General features: G+C 41.7%; 1 protein-coding gene across 2 annotated transcripts in view; it reads right to left on the bottom strand.

The window, feature by feature from the left end:
* Positions 1-238: 238 nt before the first annotated feature.
* Positions 239-20,571, bottom strand: part of LOC119737786 (E3 ubiquitin-protein ligase arih1-like) — a 32,234-nt gene continuing 11,901 nt past the window's right edge. The window contains exons 2-14 of one of the 2 annotated variants that reach the window (XM_038212392.1): positions 18,725-18,880; positions 17,821-17,889; positions 15,570-15,662; positions 14,169-14,224; positions 12,236-12,409; positions 10,911-10,953; positions 9,783-9,932; positions 8,468-8,520; positions 7,688-7,745; positions 6,117-6,200; positions 4,443-4,619; positions 3,264-3,376; positions 239-2,166 (exon numbers count right to left, since the gene is read on the bottom strand). In XM_038212392.1, coding sequence (XP_038068320.1) covers positions 2,085-2,166; positions 3,264-3,376; positions 4,443-4,619; positions 6,117-6,200; positions 7,688-7,745; positions 8,468-8,520; positions 9,783-9,932; positions 10,911-10,953; positions 12,236-12,409; positions 14,169-14,224; positions 15,570-15,662; positions 17,821-17,889; positions 18,725-18,880 — 1,308 coding nt within the window. In that variant the 3' untranslated portion in view covers positions 239-2,084. The remainder of the gene's footprint in view (positions 2,167-3,263; positions 3,377-4,442; positions 4,620-6,116; positions 6,201-7,687; positions 7,746-8,467; positions 8,521-9,782; positions 9,933-10,910; positions 10,954-12,235; positions 12,410-14,168; positions 14,225-15,569; positions 15,663-17,820; positions 17,890-18,724; positions 18,881-20,571) is intronic. The other variant, XM_038212393.1, reaches the window with a different exon arrangement.

Genomic DNA, 20,571 nt, shown 5'->3' with positions numbered 1-20,571 from the left:
CATTGTCAGGGGATAGGCGTTATTGGACATGCAGCAATTCAATCTTCTGGACTGTCAGAGATATACTTGCCATTTTTTTGTTTGACACTATTACATATTCTTGCATATATTAAGCAGGTATTGGCATCAATTCAGTTATTCACAAACTCCAAGCGGCCCAGTTTATTGATCACGGATGCAAGCCCGAGAAACAAGACAGTGGAAAACAGTGGGCTTTTTTTTCCAACTTTTTTTTTTGGTTTTGTACTCTAAATTTACTTTCAAGTTTTACAAACATGTCTCCACGCCTTGTCCAAGGTCGGTTTGTGAGATAGGTACACACAGAGGACGCTATTTAGTCACAAAAATGTCACAAACATCTTTGATTCCCACAAAAAGTTTGCCCATTATAACTGTCGATTTCCCAAGAGGGGCAAAGAATTAATACTCGAAAAAAGGACCCAACAAATTGTGTCACTGTTTACAGCTTCTCATCGTATCATGTGATCTGAAAGCCACATGACTAGTCACATGACAAAGTCATCACATGACACACAACGGCAATTGTGATCAACTGTTGATGCTGAAGGCATGTGAACAGAAATTCTAGCAACTGTGGTTTACAGACCCAAACAAACATATTTCAAGCTTCAATCTTTGAATGAAGTTTCTACGAGAAATGCTTCATTTTCCTGACATTTTAGCTTGTTAGTTGCACTTGTTCAATTCATTTTTGTGCTTGTGGTGGTGTGGAAAAAAAATGAAAGATAGTGGAAAAACTAAAACCAAAAACAGAATGGTTATTATGCAGCAAAAGATACATAGGCAATGAAATGATTTCACTTGCAATTCGGGCAATTCACAATGCAGTGCGCCACCAAGAGTTTGCCGTGGAGAGTTCATTTTTCCCAGTGCATTGTGGGAGAAGTGCGGGCCATTTGAAATTGTTAGTTTTTCAGGTCAGAAGTTTCATAAGCGTATGATTCGAGTATCTGTTTGCCCTTTTCTTTTCTTTTTATCAATATGGTGTATTTCGTAAGGCGGCAAACGTTACGCCCCAATCTATAACAAATTAGCACAAGTTGTCTACTGACACTCGTTCAAATGGGCCGTGTTTTGTTGACCGTAAACTTGAAAAATGGACTCCATGGCAAACTCTTGGTGGCGCACTGTATTGTGAATCGCCCAAATTGAAAAAGACTTTTGTTTTTTGGTCATCAGGAATTTTTCACTTGAACATAAGGAATCCAGATTATTAAAGGTTGATTTAGTCAGTTTTTCAATTTTTTTAATTGGTTTTTTTTTTTGGGGGGGGGTTTCACAAATTGTTTACTTTTATTAGTACAAGCGTCCAAACTTATGCTGAGCAGCCTTGTATTGAGATATTCCTCGAAAGATAAACAACTGAAACTTTTCAAGGCAAAACCTTCTTATTTCTGAATGATTCATATTGATATGTTTCATCCAAGTTACTTTCATTGTCCCGTCAGCTCAACGCTCTCTTGGGTAAAACACTGCTGTTTATTCGAAGTATACCTTCGTTAAACTATATACAATTTCCTGGTACGTAGCTGCGAGCGACATTACTGATATGTTCCATGTTCCAGATATGGTAAAAACAGAGGGAAAGACCTTTCTGTCATAAAAAGTCTTATAACTTGACCACAGATGAAAAACTAACAGGCACTGACCAAGGAAAAGGAAGGTATTACAGCTATTTTATGAAATGGAATCATATTCACGCCATAACGTCCCATAAAGAATTTATTATAAATTCGTCTTTACTTGAGAGTCATTTTTACAAATGAACAACGTATCTTACATTACTATGCACAAACCCTCTGATGTAGTAAAGGGCGATTTGTGGTATCGTTGGTTTTTGGTAAAATCGGATACGAGGTCCCACGTGCCATTTCAAGAGGTTTTTAGTAATTGTGATAAAAACTACTCTGATATGAACAGCAAAAAAGAAAAAGAAAAAGGAAAAAACACCTGTCATTCAACCAAGGCCCTAGGGGTGGGCGTGGCTAGTGTTGAACAAAAGGGGAGGGGGATAGGGGAGGGGTTGGCTATGTACGGTGGAAGAGCTGCATGTGGTTATTTCTCTACTCGTAGTATTCCCATAAATCCTTCTCGTAGCCTTCGTGGACGTGTTCTAGTAGAACCTTCCTCCTACTTTCACAGTACCTGTGCCAAAGAAGAAAACAATTGTTTAGAAATAAGAGGAAACCGAGTGGATTTTATTTGATTTCATCAGAAAAAGTGACGCCAAGAAGTGTAATAGTCAAATCCTGCTCAAATCCTAACAAATCCAATCTTGTCCTCACACGTCCTCACAAGAACTAACAAGTCCTTACAAGTCCTCAAAAGTCCTCACAGGTCTTCACAAATCCTCACAAATGAATCACTAGTTCTTGCATGTCTTCACAAGTCCTTACAAGGCCATCACAAGTCCTCAAAAGTCTTCACCAGTCCTTACAAGTCCTCACATCCTTCACAAGTTCTCACAGGTGAATCACAAGTTCTTGCAATTCCTCACAGGTAATTGCATGTCAGCACAAGTCCTTACAAGGCCATAACAAATCCTCACAAGTACCCACAAGTTCTCACAAGTCCATCACAAGTCCATCACAAGTCCACACGAGTTCTAACAAGTCCTTACAAGTCCTCACATAGCCTTATACATGTACGTCAATCACAAACCCTCATAAGTGCTAACAATGCCTTACAAGTCCTCCCAAGTCCTCCCATAGCCTTAGAAGTCCATCACAAGTCCTCACAAGTCCATTACTAGTCGCCATAAGCCCTTACACTTACAAGTCCTCCCAAGTCCTCACATAGCCTTATACATGTAAGTCAATCACAAGTCCTCACAAGTCCTAACAATGCCTTACAAGTCCTCAAAAGTCTTCTCAAGTCCTCATATAGCCTTAGAAGTCCATCACAAGTCCTCACAAGTCCTTACAAGTCCCCACAAGTTCATCGGAAGTCCACACAAGTCCTTACAAGTCCCCACAAGTCCCCAAATTAAAAGTCCATCTCAAGTCATCCAGTCAAAAGTCAAGTCTTAAGTAATTCAAATGAACTGGGACAAAGGCATTCCTTTGATATTGGTCATCCTCTGTTTAATGTGATTATTATTGTACACGAGGCTTCGTCTCGCCGGCTGAGAGTGGTAGGCTGTTTTGCCGACCATCCCCTGCTTCGCCCTTGGCGTAGACGTTGTGTACGTGGGAATGGCCAATGCAACAGCACCCTCTAGTGAGTGTGCGTGCGGGTCCTACCTTGTTTTATCCTGGACCTTCTGTTTGATGTCGGCCAGTGCGTCGCTGCTAATGTCCCTCTCCAGGTATTCCGATAGCATCTCCGTGGCATTCTCTAAATCTTTCTGGTTTTCCTGAAACCAAAACGTCGACCCAATTTGTTGAAAAATAAAGGCATGTTTACATAAGGCAATGATGTGTGCTTGGGATGTGTTAAACACTATGATTAAGACTGTTTGGAATCTGGAATGCTGATAATTACCCTAGGCGAACCCATTCATAAATACCTTTTCGGTCAAAACAAAATCAAAAGTTTTCAGTCTCAAAGTCAAACAAGTCCAAAATTAAAAATTTCAAACAATTTTGTCAAACAATTCTACTTTCTGTTTTTCGAAATAATGGAGTGTCCAGCTTGCGAGTAAGACGTAAACAACTCTTTTATGGAGATTGACCTTCGTATCGCGCTTCTGCGCGATGACGTGCAGATGCAGCTGTGGTGAGCGCGTTGTGAATTAGGACTATGAAATCCCGACTCACTGGTAGAATAGCACATGCTTATATGAGGATTGCGAACGTGCAACCAATATAGTGGCACTGGATTTCATAGGAGTCAAAATTTCATGTGACACTGGAGAAGTGTTTAAGACCAGCTAGCCATGTCTTTATCAGCCGTTTAAGAACGGCCATGTGACGGGCTCTCGACCAAAAGGAATGGGTAAACTGTCCAAGTACAATATATTTAAAGGCATATAGGGTCATTTGCTTTTCATGCATTTTGTTCTTTTCCAATAATAACACCACTCAAAATCCAACGATGAATATTCAAACCTAACCTACTGAAGTTTCAGCTCAGTGGATATTACATTTTGCCGGAAAACAGCAAAAAAAACCCAAAAACTTGTATTTCTGCACTCTGTATTTCTGAAAATCAGTCAATTTACTGATCGTTGGAAATCACCTACATTTCTTGATTTCTTCTAAATGACAGCAAGCCAGACGGAATAATTTTACAGAGTGTTTAGTACCAGTACGATCCTTAATCTAAGTAAGCTTTTAGATAATAGTTTGGTTGGTTACTTTTTTGGGATAAATGCAAATGATCTTATACGCTATTAATGGGTATAAATAGCTGGGAACAAAGTACCACTGCAAAAGATTTTTAAAATAAGAGTACTACAATATTTTTCAGGGAGATCCTACCTCAAATATGAGCGACTGGTTGTTCTTCTTGAGATAAAAGGCGAATACGTAGGTATACATGAGCGTGGATCGGCACTGGCATAAGACGTCGACGGCTTTCTTCAAGAACTGTACCTCAATCCAGGACATGTTGTGTTGCTGCATGTCTTCCATTTTCTTCATGATCTGGGAGTACAGCTGAAAAGGTGTATTACACCAAAAATTATTGATACTGGGTTTCGCATATCGAAAAAAAAAATAGTTTCTTGGTTTTATTCGATCCTACATATTTCTTAATGTAATAATATTAATGATACCGGGGTCTTGTATAGTGGACGTATCAACCAACAATTAGGTTCGCTAGTGAATTTATTTTAAAGACAGGTAAGTGAATTATTTGAAATTATGAGAACCATTTTATACAGCACCTTTTAAGGGTTTACAAGGTGCTGCGGCACATTAAGCAGCCACTGCCAGAAACATCGGGGCAAACCCCTTCTCTAAGCGTTAAGTGTTACTGGGTTCTTTTACGTGCATTATACAACACACGGGACCTACAGCTTTATGTCCCATCCGAAAGACGAAGCAATATTGGTTAAGTGTCTTGCTTAAGGACATGAGTGTCAAGACCGGGACTCGAACCCACACTCTGCTGATCAGAAACACCAGAGCTTGAGTCCGGTGCTCATAACCGCTCAGCCATGACACTCCATGTACAATGCTTTGTGTCTAGAATGTCTCCTGATTTGGGAAATTTTGTCACTTTTAGTCACACACATTTCATAAAAAAAAAAACCAAATGTGATGCGATCAAGCTACATTTAGTCGTTTGTCGACCCTGGTCAAAAATGTTTTTATTACAGATTTGAAAAGAGCACAATCTCAGCATTACTGCTGTGAAAACTGCATGCTGATACCATCTTTAGTTCAAAAATTATGGAAATCGGAACTCCAGGAGATGTGATGAAGTGATGCGATGAAGTGGTCCTATTTTGGCCTGTATCACCAAATGAAAATTCCCGACAAACGACTCATGTAGCTTGATCGCATCACAAATATGAGCTATTATCTGTTTTGAAAGATCTGAACGTAAACTTTTCGGTCACACCTTACAAATTCCATGTGTTGCTCGGAAGCAGAATGTTAAGAAATTTGTTTGGACTTTCAAAATTTGAGACCAAGCTGAAGTGATTTGGAAAAACGGACTAGGGCAAAGCAGACAAAACCCACTGAAGTTCCAGACGGGAACAAATATTTTTTTTCAGGAGAAACTCCCATGTACTGCAATATTCTGTAGGTATTATCTCCCAGAAAACTTTTAATTCAGGTGATTCACAATGCAGTGCGCCACCAAGAGTTTGCCATGGAGAGTCCATTTTTCAAGTTCACGGTCGACAAAACTTGGCCCATTTGAACGAGTGTCAGTAGACAACTTGAGCTAATTTGGTATAGATTGGGGCATAGCGTTCAGCCGCCTTACAAAAACACCATATTGATAAAAAGAAAAGAAAAGGGCCAACATATACTTGAATCATACACTTACGAAACTACTGGCCAGAAAAAACAAACAATTTCAAACGTCCCACATTGCGATTTGGCGACCATCTCCCACAATGCACTACGAAAAATGAACTCTCTGTGGCAAACTCTTGGTGGCGCACTGCATTCTGAATCGCCCTAATTGCTGCAACTCACCTTATTTTCAAAGCGTAAACTCTGCATATGGTTCATGTAGCGATTACAGTAGAATAAGTAACGCTCTAATGCTTGTCTTGATCTCTGTCAAATTTGAAAAAAAAGGAGCAAAAAACTTATTTTCACAGATCCATGAACAACTCCGTAAAACCGTAATAACAATTACATGTAAGTGTTTGGGTGGTTTGGGGCGGTACAGGGAGTAACAGGCAGGGTGGTTTGGGGCAGTACAGGGAGTAACAGGCAGGGTGGTTTGGGGCAGTACAGGGAGTAACAGGCAGGGTGGTTTGTGGCAGTGCAGGGAGTAACAGGCAGGGTGGTTTGGGGCAGTACAGGGAGTAACAGGCAGGGTGGTTTGGGGCAGTACAGGAGTAACATACAGGGTGGTTTGGGGCGGTACAGGGAGTAATAGGCAGGGCGGTTTGGGGCAGTACAGGGAGTAACAGGCAGGGCGGTTTGGGGCAGTTAAGGGAGTAACAGGCAGGGTGGTTTGGGGCAGTACAGGGAGTAACAGGCAGGGTGGTTTGGGGCAGTACAGGGAGTAACAGGCAGAGTGGTTTGGGGCAGTACAGGGAGTAACAGGCAGAGCGGTTTGGGGCAGTACAAGGAGCAACAGCCAGGCAGTTTGGGGCGGTACAGGGAGTAACAGGCAGGGCAGTTTGGGCGGTACAGGAGGCAACAGGCAGGGTGGTTTGGGGTAGTACCGGGAGTAACAGGCAGGGCCGTTTGGGGCAGTACAGGGAGTAACAGGCAAGGTGGTTTTGGGCAGTACAGGGAGTAACAGGCAGGGCAGTTTGTGGCAGTGCAGGGAGGAACAGGCAGGGTGGTTTTGGGCAGTACAGGGAGCAACAGCCAGGCAGTTTGGGGCGGTACAGGGAGTAACAGGCAGGGTGGTTTGGGGCAGTACAGGGAGTAACAGGCAGGGTGGTTTGGGGCAGTACAGGGAGTAACAGGCAGGGCGGTTTGGCCAGAACAGGGAGTAACAGGCAGGGCAGTTTGTGGCAGTACAGGGAGTAACAGGCAGAGCGGTATGGGGCAGTACAGGAAGTAACAGGCAGAGCGGTATGGGGCAGTACAGGGAGTAACAGGCAGGGCGGTTTAGGGCAGTACAGGGAGTAACAGGCAGGGCGGTTTGGCCAGAACAGGGAGTAACAGGCAGGGCAGTTTGTGGCAGTACAGGGAGTAACAGGCAAAGCGGTATGGGGCAGTACAGGGAGTAACAGGCAGAGCGGTATGGGGAAGTACAGGGAGTAACAGGCAGGGCGGTTTGGGGCAGTACAGGGAGTAACAGGCAGGGCGGTTTGGGGCAGTACAGGGAGTAACAGGCAGGGCAGTTTGGGGCGGTACAGAAAGTAACATGCAGGGCGGTTTGGGGCAGTACAGGGAGTAACAGGCAGGGTGGTTTGGGGCAGTACAAGGAGTAACAGGCAGGGTTGTTTGGGGCGGTACAGGGAGTAACAGGCAGGGCGGTTTGGGGCAGTACAGGGAGTAACAGCCAGGGCAGTTTAGGGCAGTACTATATGAGGGCAGTTAAGTACTTTGAAGATGAGGGAAAAAAACGATGAACTTACAGCTTGGGCATCCCTGGCTTTTTTGGCATCTTCCTCATCAAATCTATTACAGTTATACCTGTGAATACAAATAAATACAATTATATAGTTATTGTAATAACTGTTAAAGTCTGTTCACCTCAATAAACCTACACTGCTATAATTTGATACTTGTTACATCAAACCTATTCTTACACACATCATCCTCTGCTACTCGTCCTATGTTTAAAACTTATACTTCCAAAATATTCTATACATTCATATACTACTCAAGTTCTTTTTTCACAGTACAGTGAAACGCTGCTATAACGAACATCGCGGGATCCACAGAAATTGTTCCTAATAGCGATCGTTCAGTAAAGCGATGTTTTTAAGCTGCCGGTGCTCCGGTACTCACTTTTCAATAAATAGCCCCTTCAGAACTTAAACCTGCACGCCCTGGTAGTTACTGAAAGATGACTTTCAAAACACGTGCCGACTACTGAATTAAGTAATCACACAGTTTTTGAGCTTGCTACCTACAGCAATGGGTGGCTTTCCCCTTCTATTCCTTGGGGAAATAATAGCCACTTGTAGCTCTTCTGTTGACATTTTTCAACAACAGTGTTCGGTACATTTTGTACACGAAAATTGGGAGCCAAGGGCGATGTTCTGTATAGCAAAATGTTTGGTACAGCAGTGTTCAGTGGAGCGACGTTCCATAAACTACTCACAGTTTCACTATAATTGCACAGGCTGAACCACAGCTATTTTATGCTACTGCAATAAGTTTTTCTACAAATATATTTGACTTCATATTACCACGATGATCCGTGCGGCTCCCATGGACCGAGACAGACCCAACAAAAATCAGCCTGCAAGAAAAATAAACAATTCACAGAATTATATTTGACGTCAATTTGCCTCTAACTCTAAAACTGAAGAATTCACTGAGCGTGGAAATCACTTGCTAGGCAAAGACAGGTTACCAGCCAAGATCTCATCCAATGTACATGGTGAGTCACTGGTACTCCGCTGGTTCACGCTGAGCACATACAAGTATAATTTGCTCATCACATAATTCTGCTTGACAAATTCATGAAATTGACCCCTGACCTTATATATGCAGACAGGTAGCGGTGTTTTTCTCTGCAGCACACATCGTCAATGGATCATGATTATTCAGCTAGTGTGATGTTTATTCATGAAAAAATAACAACGACGTCACACCAATGCTATCGCTCAGTCATGCATGTTCATTAAAGCATTTCAAAGAACGGCTTTCGTCGAGCTGCCACAGTGGCCTAGTGGATAGTGGAATGAACTATGGATTGCAAGATCTGTGGTTCGAACCCATGTCCATTTTCATCATATCTGTTTGTTGGTTGGGATAGGTTTAATTGAAGGAAAAACACAACGAGAGCGTAAGTGTCTTCCATCCACACAGCGTGATAAATATTCATGTTAGGGTGCGTGATGTGATGGGTTAAAATTAGCCCCATAAATGTGGCCAATTTACTGGACTATCTCCATAAATAAAGGCCACACTTGGAACAAGTACCCGAAAATGTAGAACTTTGTCAAGTTTTTATTTTCACATTTAGACTTTGTTTGTAGTTTATTTATGCTTTGGAAGCACACTCACCCTCTTTAAAGCGATAGAAAATTAATACCTCCTTTTTCAGACGTCTATATTTCGCACACGTTAGCGTATCTTGCACACATAAGCGTATCTAAATTCCAACACAAAATTACACGAAAAATGGGGGGGGGGACTAATTTTCTATCGCTTTAAAGCGGGTGAGTGTGCTTCTAAAGCCTAAATAAACTGCAAACAAAGTCTAAATGTGAAAATAAAAACTCGACAAAGTTCTACGTTTTCGGGTACGTGTTCCAAGTTTGGCCTTTATTTACGGAGGTAGTCCAATAAATTGGCCACTTTTATGGGGCTACATGTAGGTTGAAATACGATGTATGCTGCAAAAAAAACAAACATATGCGGACAGGTAATGCATTCAAGGTCAAAGGTTAACAATGCACACATCATTCTCTGACTCTTCATCTGAGATATTAAATTTTAAAATAACCTCAAAACTATACTTAATCTCTCAATCTTTTTTTCTTGTTTCTTTCTTACCTTACAGTTTTGGTTGCGACAGACCATGTGGTTGCATCCCCCATCTTTCTCGATGGTCACATGACACTTCGGACACTCTTTCGTGTTGGCCGATATCCAGTTGGACGTTTCGCTGTCGTCATCGCATTTTTTGATCCATTTCCTCAGCCACTACAAACGACGGTAGACATTCAATATGAGATTGACTCAAATCGGGGGAAATTTAAAATGCATTTACTAAATAATGGGATACAATCCCAAATGTTAATTTTTTTCCCTTTCTTTCTCAATGAAATACACTCACATGACCTGATTTCCCATTAGTCAATAAAAGGCAAACCTCGTCCCCAGGGTGTCGAGCAGTTCGCACCCACCACTACCTGCTCTCTCACCCGTGCAAGATTTTTGAACACGTATGCAAATGAGGAATAGTCTGGTGCCTGCCTGTGTGTTACATTAGCATTTGTTTTGTATGCGGTGTCTGGGTAAAAGCAGAATCAGTTCGTCGCTCCGTGATATACAAAAACACGATTGTTTTCGAAGTTAAAATGTTACAATCTTATTCCGCCAATATGCAGTATCACATTTCATATTAATATGAGCAAATTGGAAAGGAAAGGAGTATTTTTGAGAAGGCGTGGATGTTATAATTACAATGATCGTGAAAACACGTAATGCACGTTGGAAATAACACCACCAGCTACACAATATAAATCCATTACTAGCCAATTGCGGTATCGAATCAGGATACAGGAAGAAAGTTTCCTATCCAGGGCTTACTATTGAAAAAATTAAAGTAAGCACTGGGGACGAGGTTCAATAAAAGGTGATTCATTGCCCCTTAAGAATGCTGACAGAAATTTACATGTACTGGACTGTCATTTTAAGCAACAATTAGGGCTGTTCAATTTCCGAAAAATTTAGTATTCGATTATTCGAAACTACGCTTGACTGAATATTCAAATATTCGAAACTTGCCGATCAAGTTCTACACGCGCCAACTGCATTTGCGTGCTGCGCCAGTCAAAATTTGCAGGCAAATTGCCAGTTAAAATTTGTGTGTTCCAAGATTTACAAGACAGTGTTTTTCAATTTTTAAGTCCACAAGTGTTAAGTGAAAAACGGAAAGTTCCACGCCTGCATACTCACCTTGCATTTGACAGGGTCGTGCCAGTTTTCACCACACACAAAACTGAAGGAAAAGTGAGACGAGAAATAACTCAAGCTTTGAAATATAATTGATTACAGAAATTATAAAGAACAGGTTAGGAGACCAGTTACAAGAAAGGCAAAATATTTCATCATCATGGCGACGTCTGTGCGCGTGCAGCGCACGTGCGTTGCTGGGTGACGACATCATGTGTTAATTTGTCGTGTGCCTGGCAGAAGGGCATATGTGCATACGCCCTTATGCGCGAACGTGCAATCACCAAAATGTTCCCAGCAAACGAGCATATGCAGAAAACTGCCACTATTTTAATGAAATTCAAACATTTTCGTCGGAAATTAATACGAGTTGTTCCCAAACTCATGATTCATACATGTGACAAATTTCAAATTCGTATGATTTATATTATGTGTGGGAGAACAATTCAATTCAATGCAATTTTCTTGAAACTGATTTTACATCGGAATGCTCATATGCCCTTCTGGCTTAGTGTAGCCGATTCAAACCAATATTAACCATCCTCAGGTCATCAGAAAGTCGCTGTTGGTTGGTTCGCATAAGTGCGCCACCTCTACGGTACGGTTCTGTAGGTTAGTTGTTTTTATCCAAGCGTAATGAGAGTGGAACGTCACGCTTGGGCCCAATTTCACGGCGCTGCTAAGCACGAAAATGTGCTTAGCACAAAAATAGTCTGGCTTATAAAAGCAGGTTACCAGCCAAAACTCCAAATGATGTATATTACTCATGATTAGTATCAAGCTGTTGTTTGCTTAGCATGAAAATCACATGGAGTTTTGGCTGGTAACCTGCTTTTATAAGGCAGACTTTTTTTGTGCTAAGCAAATTTTTGTGCTTAGCAGCACCGTGAATTTGGGCCCTGGGCCCAATTTCACGGCGCTGTTAAGCACACGATTTTCTGCTAACAGAGCCTTCGTCTATTTCATGGAGACCGCAAGCATAAGCACAGCAAAAGGCACGCTTACCTCCGAGGAAAACTTAGTGATGTAACAATAGAAATCTCCATTTCATCTCCATATGCACGCGCGACCGTTAGCATATACACGCCGTGAAATAGTGCTGAAGGTTAGCAAATTTTTCTGCTATGCTTAACACAACTTTTCTGCTAACTGTTAAGCAGCGCCGTGAAATTGGGCCCTGGTTGTGTGTCCAATCAGCTGTAGGTGTTGTTTGCAAAGCGTTGTTGATGCGTCAAGAAACTGCTGCTCGTAATTTATACTATCATACTATATAATTATAATGCAAGGGCGCCCTCTACCGGTAGTGCATAAGGGTCTTGTCTACTCACCAGCATATGTGACCACACTTGCAGGTGACCGGCCGGACCTCTAGATGGCTAGCCCTGAACGCGTTGGGACAGTCTGGTGCCGGACACCACCTCATCAGCCGATTGCACTCTACGAAGCTGTTTGTTATCAGGTGCTGGTATTTTAACTTGACTTTGGCATCCTTGACTAGTTTCCTGCACGAGTTACGGAGAAAACAGTTAATTATAAAGTAATTAATGGTAATGTACACAGATACAATGAATTGATGAAACTCTTCTCCGACATGTAAACACTGTATACTGAGTGTGTTACGTCCCGAGTGAAAGTTGGAAAAAATCACTCGGGTGGGACTCGAACCCACGACCTCCTGCTTTCTAGTGCAGATGTCTTACCACTCGACCACCGAGCTAACGGGATCGGTTGGCTGGTTCGAATCTGATGTACATCTGATGTTTATACGTCAGTGAAGGGCAAAACCTAATATTGATTTACGTCACCCAGACACAAATTCCATCTTATGAATGAATTGATGGTTATCAACAAAACTCATAATTATGTGAGGGGGTTTGCAGGTTTTAGCACGGAGAATAGAATTCTCCTTACATTCTACAATACTGTTTGTTGCACTTCAATCGGACATTCTGTTGACAAGTTATTGCGAAGGATGCAGCTACAAGGTGGTCGAGCCGAAGGCATTTAAAGAAGCCTCAGGCAGCTGCCATACGACCTATGTGTATGTCTGACCACGGAGCACAGCCAGAGATCAAAAGTGTTGATTTTTGCAGAGGGAGGAAAACCGGAGAGCCCGGAGAAAACTCCTCGTGGCACAGGAGAGAACCAATGAACAACTCTTCTCACATATGGCCCGAGACGGTAATCGAACCCAGGCCACAGCGGTGAGAGGCGAGTTCTTTACGCACTACACCACCCATGCCACAATCTCAACAATTTCCAAAGTTGAGCTTTTGCCTTTGACATTTTTTTTGTGCCTGTTATTACACTGGATTGGGACACTTACTGCAGTTTTTAAATCAGAAAATTCATCAATTTTTTTCATTAACACACACATACTGGAATTTGTATCCTTGTGGAGATAGTTCTTTGTTCTCGTGTAGTAAAGTTTTCGAGTTTAAAAGAGTAGTTTCAAAATGCTCTTATTTGTAACCTGTTCTGTCAAAATCAGACTCTTCTGGGCGTAAGGTCAAAAATGAGATTTTTGCATATTGTTAAAATATGTTCTTTTTCCTTTTAATAGGTGGTTTAATTTTTGAAACCAGTCATTCCTGGGCAGAGTTATGCTATTTTGAAGTTGATTGTGTTGAAAAGTAGAAATCTGAGAAAATGGCCACGAACGTCACAAAACAGTAATATCTTTAACTGATACACCTTAACAAATCATCAAAAATACTATATTTAGAGCTCAAATTAGGGTTTCAAATGTTTATACTATATTTTAGACATGTTCAGGATTACAAATATGCAAAAATTTGAAAATCGAAAAAAATCACCCCAACAGCGTTTTTTGGAAGTATCTTCATTTCAACCTCTGCCCAAAAGCGTCTGCTTTTGACAGAACAGGTCACATTTAACCAGAATTAATTTCCTTGGCTGAAATTTGGACTTAATACATGTAATATCCCTTTTCTAAAACTCTTCCATTTGCGACAAATCAACATACCTTGGAAATTCCTAGTTTTTGTGTAAAGTCCACATCTATTTCGTGATAACCTTGTGGAGACGTATTCATCTATAGAAATTGCCCTGTGGAGACGGATACAATCTTTTGTTCCCTATAGTACATGTATGCATGTCTCCAGAGGGCACGGTGTATCAGATCATCACTGTTTATTACATTGTGTTTAGTCACTGAAGCATCAATCAAACCTAGAGTGCTGGTGCGGTTTGGGGCGCTACAGTGACTATTGGTTAAAGTTACCAAGCTGAGTTACTCACATTACGGTGCAGTCGTCTACTAGGATGTCACAACTATGAGCTGCACAGGATATTGTCTGAAATTGAAAAGAAAATCGGGCATAAGTTTCAGTATTTTGCAACATCTGTCAATGTGTATGGATAAACAAGCAGGGGACATGTTCTCATTCAGCGGACTGCAGCTACCTAATGTCATGCGCTGAACTGACAAATAAAAGCAACCGAATTATACGAACCGCGCGCACACATGCATTTATTACGTAAGTATCGTCGCGTCAGTGCAACAAGGTCGTATCTCCTAAAATTGCATGAACGACGCAAAACGCGAGTTTTAGAATGTCAAAAGGTCGTATCTCGCTTAAAATAACCCGAATGTACACGCAAAGTCAATGGACGTCGAGATACGACCTTGTTGCACGGAGCGTATTCGCGCGAGATACGACTTTGTTGCAGAATGGAGTTATGAACGCAAAACGCGAGTTTTAGAATGTCAAAATGTCGTATCTCGCTTAAAATAACCCGGATGTACACGCAAAGTCAATGGACATCGAGATACGACCTTGTTGCACAGAGCGTATTTGCGCGAGATACGACTTTGTTGCAGAATGGAGTTATGAACGCAAAACGCGAGTTTTAGAATGTCAAAAGGTCGTATCCCGCTTAAAATAACCCGGATGTACACGCAAAGTCAGTGAACGTCGAGATACGACCTTGTTGCACGGAGCGTATTCGCGCGAGATACGACTTTGTTGCAGAATGGAGTTATGAACGCAAAACGCGAGTTTTAGAATGTCAAAAGGTCGTATCTCACTTAAAATAACCCGGATGTACACGCAAAAGTAATGGACGTCGAGATACGACCTTGTTGCACGGAGCGTATTCGCGCGAGATACGACTTTGTTGCAGAATGGAGTTATGAACGCAAAACGCACATTTTAGAATGTCAAAATGTCGTATCTCGCTTAAAATAACCCGGATGTGCACTCAAAGTCAATGGACGTCGAGATACGACCTTGTTGCAAGGAGCGTATACGCGCGAGATACGACTTTGTTGCAGAATGGAGTTACGACCTTGTTGCACTGACGCGACGATTTGTATTTGAATGCTTGTGTGTAATTGGTAATTCTCACTCAGCTCAATAGCTTCCAATGGCATTCAATGGACAGCTACAAAATGGGTTCTTTTAGTACAACGTGCATAACGTCTGATAGCATGGATCAATTCTAGTAATTCTTTTTTTTTTTAGATGAGTGGAGTAAAAACATGCTCTTCAAGATATACTTCATTGGTTTTCCAAATTTGATTGCTTTTTAAGAAAAAGAATCATTAATTCGGGTTACTTTCTTTTGGACTCGCCCTGTAATTGTGAATTATTCGGATGTGGTCTGTTTTATCATTTTGTTGTATTATTTCTCTTGTACCTGGCCCATTCCTTCTTCCATGATCTTGGTGGTCAGGTATTCCGTCCAGCAGTCCATGCAGAATCGGTGCCCACACTCCAAGCCTGTCATCATCTGCGTGTTGCAAAATAAATTACTAGTAAGACCAAGAGGCAAAGTTCACACAAGAGCTTTGGTAAGAAAGTAGATAAAACTCAAAAGTTGCTTTTATGTATTCCTATTTTGGGGACTGTACTTTGTATTGGAAGTGTTATGACATCGTCTAAACTTGTGGGGTCATTCAACCTTATAATACGACCCCAAAAAAGTGATTTTGCGCACGACTTTCGTTTTCAATTCATGAAAAATACTTTGTTATAAAGTACAACTGACTTGTCCAGTTGAGTTTGACTGAACAACTCTAGTTAAACTTTGAAAAAGGTAGAACTTCTAAAAAATTCATACAGGATTTGCATCTACATGTAGACGAAAAAAATTGCTGAAAATGTCAAGTTGGAAGAAGATTGTTAATGTACATATCTTTTTTTAATTGCAAATTTTTTACTCCTTTTTAAACTTTTTGACAAGTTTTAGAAAACCTACAATTTTGGGGGGATTTTTTCGTTAACCTAACTCCCTAGCGTCTTTTACTAGGAACTGGACCAAGTCCACTAAAATCCATCAATCACTGTGCTTCCAATACAAAACTGTAAAAGACATTATGGAATCCACCACTGGCGCACTGGTTAACATTCATGGACTTGCTCAACATGGCTTTTATCACAATAGCAGTACGGGAAGCTAGCAAAATCAATCGGATACCCTAGCACTGCTTCAGGCATTCAGGCCTAAGTCCATCACCATGGGCATCAATCGATGGGGGGCGGGGAGGACAAGTCCCCCCCCCCCACTTTTTAAAGGGGGGATATCATATCGTTTGCCCCCCCCCCCACTTTTTCGTCTCCGAATAACAATTGTAGCCTATTATAATGATTCTATAGCTCAGAATAGCTGATTCAATGACTCCAAACTCGAAAATGATGTTTAAAAGATGATCTTTTCGTTTACAAGATGATCTTAGAAGTCAGAAATTGCCTCTCAGATTGAACCACAGAGCATCTAGAATCCAAAAATTTTCGGGGCCCTTAACCCCATGCGCACGGGAAGCGGTCATGGCCGTGGCCGCTAATCCTCATTGGAATGCAGTTGCCAGCTGTGGTATGCCGTGGCACACGGCTAGTGGGTAGTTCCACAGCTGCTGCTTTTGTGCAGTCCCGTTACCACACAAAGGCTGCGCAGTCATGCGGGACACTTGCTCTATGTGTGGAGGAATGTCCCCATTACACCCCGTCCTTAAGGGGTTAAGCGGGCCCCAAACCCCACGCTGTTAGGGCATCGCAATCGCATTAGTACTCATCAAGGTATGTCCGCCCTACTTTTGAGAAGTGATTGACGCCCTTGTCCATCACACTCCATCAATATTTAGTCACACCAGCACCCGATTTCATCAAACTCTTCGTAACTTACGATGCATCGCAGCGATGCGACGCGTCGTAACTCTACGATGCGTCGCAGCTGCGACGCGTCCTGCGATCCATTTCACAAAACACGTCATAAGTGGGACACGTCGTAGGTGTATTCATAGCACAACTCAGTGACTTTTTTATGTATTCAGTCAGCGTACAGTAAATAGTCGTCTGATATTCAACGAAGAGTCGTCGGATCTCAGCTCGAAATTTGTTAAAACGTAAAACAAAATGGCAGTCGTGCGATGCAATTTTGACGAAAAACAAGCTCTCAGTGGACTGTATAGCTACTTTGAAATTTCAACTGCAATATTCCAGTCTAATTCATAATTATTCAACGAATTTTCTATTTACAACTTTACACACATTGCCTGGGTATTATAATCTCGTTAGTGTAATGTTTATGGCATAAAATTGGCTTAGAAATGACTCTTTTTATTTTGCAATGACCACTAGACACGTCGTAACTTGCGACGTGTTTTAAGCCGTTGTCAAGGAACTTACGACGCGTTCAACACATCGCAACTTTCTTGAAATGGAAGATCCGATGCGTCGCGAGTTGCGACGTGTTACACGTCGTAACTCGACTTGCGACGCATCGCAGCGCTTCGTGAAATCGGGTGCAGGCCTCCTGGACCGAGTCCCCCAAAATCCACCGAAATGGGGGGATGGATTTTGATGGAGTTGGGGTGGTTAGGGTTAATTAACACTCCAACGACCGTAGCTACATGTAGGCCATTTGCTGGTCAAGGGTCCCTTGCACTTACCGTGCTTATTATATTCCGACAGCAGATATCACAGGGTTCAAGGACCGGACCTGAAGATCGCGTAGCTACCTGGAAAGGAACATCAAATGACAATAGAGGATGAGTAAAAAAAACCCAAATGTCGGGACTATTGTTTTAGTGAAGCTCTGAATGTAGCACTTTGAAAATCTAGGATATGAAAGCCCAATTCATAAGCTTTCTTTTAGTACAAGTATCATTCAAATCACTCATGTATTTTTCAAGTTACGTAATTTTTAACACAACCACCGTTTTGTCCACGGATCACAAAAAGGTGTGCGTTCATTCAGCAAAACGAAAACAATTCACACACATCCCTATGTGATTTGTTTTCGCTTTGCTGAAAGAACACTTACCTTTTTGTGATCAGTGGACAGAACTTTAAAACGGTGGTTGTGTTCAAAATTCCGTAACTTGAAAAGTACATGAGTGATTTTAATAATTCTTGTACTAAAAGAAAGCTTAAGAATTGGGCTTTCTTTTCCTAAATTTTGAGCTATCCAATTGAACAAAGAAATGGACTGAAGCGGGTTTGAACCTGTGACCCCTGGATTGCCGTTCCAGTGCTCTTAGCAACTGAGCTGTCCAACTGAACAAAGAAATTGACTGAAGCGGGGTTTGAACCCGTGACCTCCGGATCTTAGCAACTGAGCTATCAAACTGAAAAAAAAAGAAATGGACTGAACCGGGGTTGAACCTGCGACCTCCGGATTGCCGTTCCGGTGCTCTACCAACTGAGCTATCCAATTGAACAAAGAAATGGACTGCATCGGGGTTTGAACCTACGACCTCAGCATTGCCGTTCCGGTGCTCTACCAACTAAGCTTTCCAGCCCTATGTTGGCGGTTCCCCGATTCTTGTTATTTTCCTGAGAGTGTACACTCACCCTAGACGAATGCCTGACCGGAGTTTTCTTGTAGGGACTGACAACGTGAGCCTCGCTGAAGAGTTTGTCTTGGTCCTCGCTGTAGAATCGCTCCATGAGTTTCTCCTTGTCCCATCGGAAGTGATTCAGGAGAATTCTTGTGATTGTGGCTGGAATCTGGGGTGGGGGAGACAAGATGACGAATATTTCAGAATAATGTATTCACAAAATTTCAGTTCAGGACAATATTCATCTTCATTCTTACAAAGGTCTGATAAGAGGTTTGGTTGGGGTACACGCTGCTACAGGGCAATTCCGTAAAATCCAAGGTCCGTCCGACCACATGATGTATATGTGATGCGATCAAGCTACATGAGTCGTTTGTCGACCCCGGTCAATTTATATTTTTTTACAGATTTGAAAAGAGCACAATCTCAGCATTACTGCTGTGAAAACCGCATGCTGATACCATCTTTAGTTTAAAAATTATGAAAGTCGGAACACCAAGAGATGTCATGAAGTGATGTGATAAAGTGATCTTATTTTGGCCTGTATCTCCAAATAAAAACAACAAATTTGAAAAAAAAGTGTACATTTGTTTAAAAGCTTAAATCCTTTCAAACAAACCCTTGCATAATGGGACAGGTTGGCTGGTTTAGGTGCCGAGGTTCACTGGCAAACGGACTTCGTCGTGGCCGGATCTGCATTTTGCCCGAAGTTTACCAATAATTTCACAACACATTTATGTGACTAGATTGTTTATTATGTAATATGAATCTTAATTAAGGCAATATACCAATCTGCATGTGATTTTAAGTGTTTAGGCCAATAGTGTATTTCGAGTAATTCTGGGGAATTTGGCAGATTTTTGATGTGCATTGAGCAGAATTTGGCTCTGACCTTACGGTCACCCTTCTCGTCATATTTTGTTGGCATGACTCTGAGCTGAATGGGGAACATCTGATGAAACATACATTGTAACTCTTATTCTCTTTGAAAGAAACTAGTGAAGTGCCCGTCTAAAATGTGCATGTTTGGGAAACGCAAATTGCTTTGCCGCTGGTATAGGTTGCATACTTGCAGTTTTTGAGAACTGCTCGTGCAAACAACACACACTTGCATCAAAGTTTGTGCCAAGTTTGAAGTTCGACCAACTACAATGGTCGCTTAGTCGACTGCAAAAATAACGTGCCCGTGTACAAACGAAAACATGGTATGCAGTGCTATTCACCCATACTGGACAATGGTATCGCCCTACAATGCACGTGCGCGTGCCAGTCTTTTTGCATTGTTTGCGTCATATTGAGCACGCGCGCTTTAGCTTAAACATGACATAAACAATTGAAAAGAACGGCAGTGCGTGGTGTTATGTTCTATGCTGCCACGTTTGCCTCCGAAAATACTGGGTTTTTTTGCAGCTTTTTCGAGAACTGCTCATCCAAACCACTTCAAACTTGGCACTGCACATTCTGTGGCCCCGAGCAATACACCCGCCGATTTTCAACTTCATACGGTGCCCAGTTCTGGAGATAATCGACGGACAGACAGACAGACAGAGATTCCTTGAATTATTAGGATAAATAACGAGATTTTGAAATCTAAAAATTAATGTGGCCTGACGTTGCGAACTATATATTTCAGGTCCATCCAGTCAGTAAGCAGTTTGCAGCAGTCTTACTTTTTTTCGAGACTGTGAAATCTCCGTTTTAGGATAAATAACCAGATTTTGAAATCTCCATTTTCTACCACCCCTAAATACATGTAGTACCATTAACTCCTTGTGCATCACAGACCTGCATAATTGTGTCTGAATGGGTTTCATGTCCACATACATGTACATGTACGTTGTAAAACACACACAATTTGTA

Source organism: Patiria miniata, unplaced genomic scaffold (genome assembly GCF_015706575.1).
Source record: "Patiria miniata isolate m_02_andy unplaced genomic scaffold, ASM1570657v1 HiC_scaffold_3, whole genome shotgun sequence".
Classification (NCBI taxonomy): Eukaryota; Metazoa; Echinodermata; class Asteroidea; order Valvatida; family Asterinidae; genus Patiria; species Patiria miniata.
Note: the sequence above shows the minus strand (reverse complement) of the source record. Positions and strands in the feature narration are given on the sequence as shown.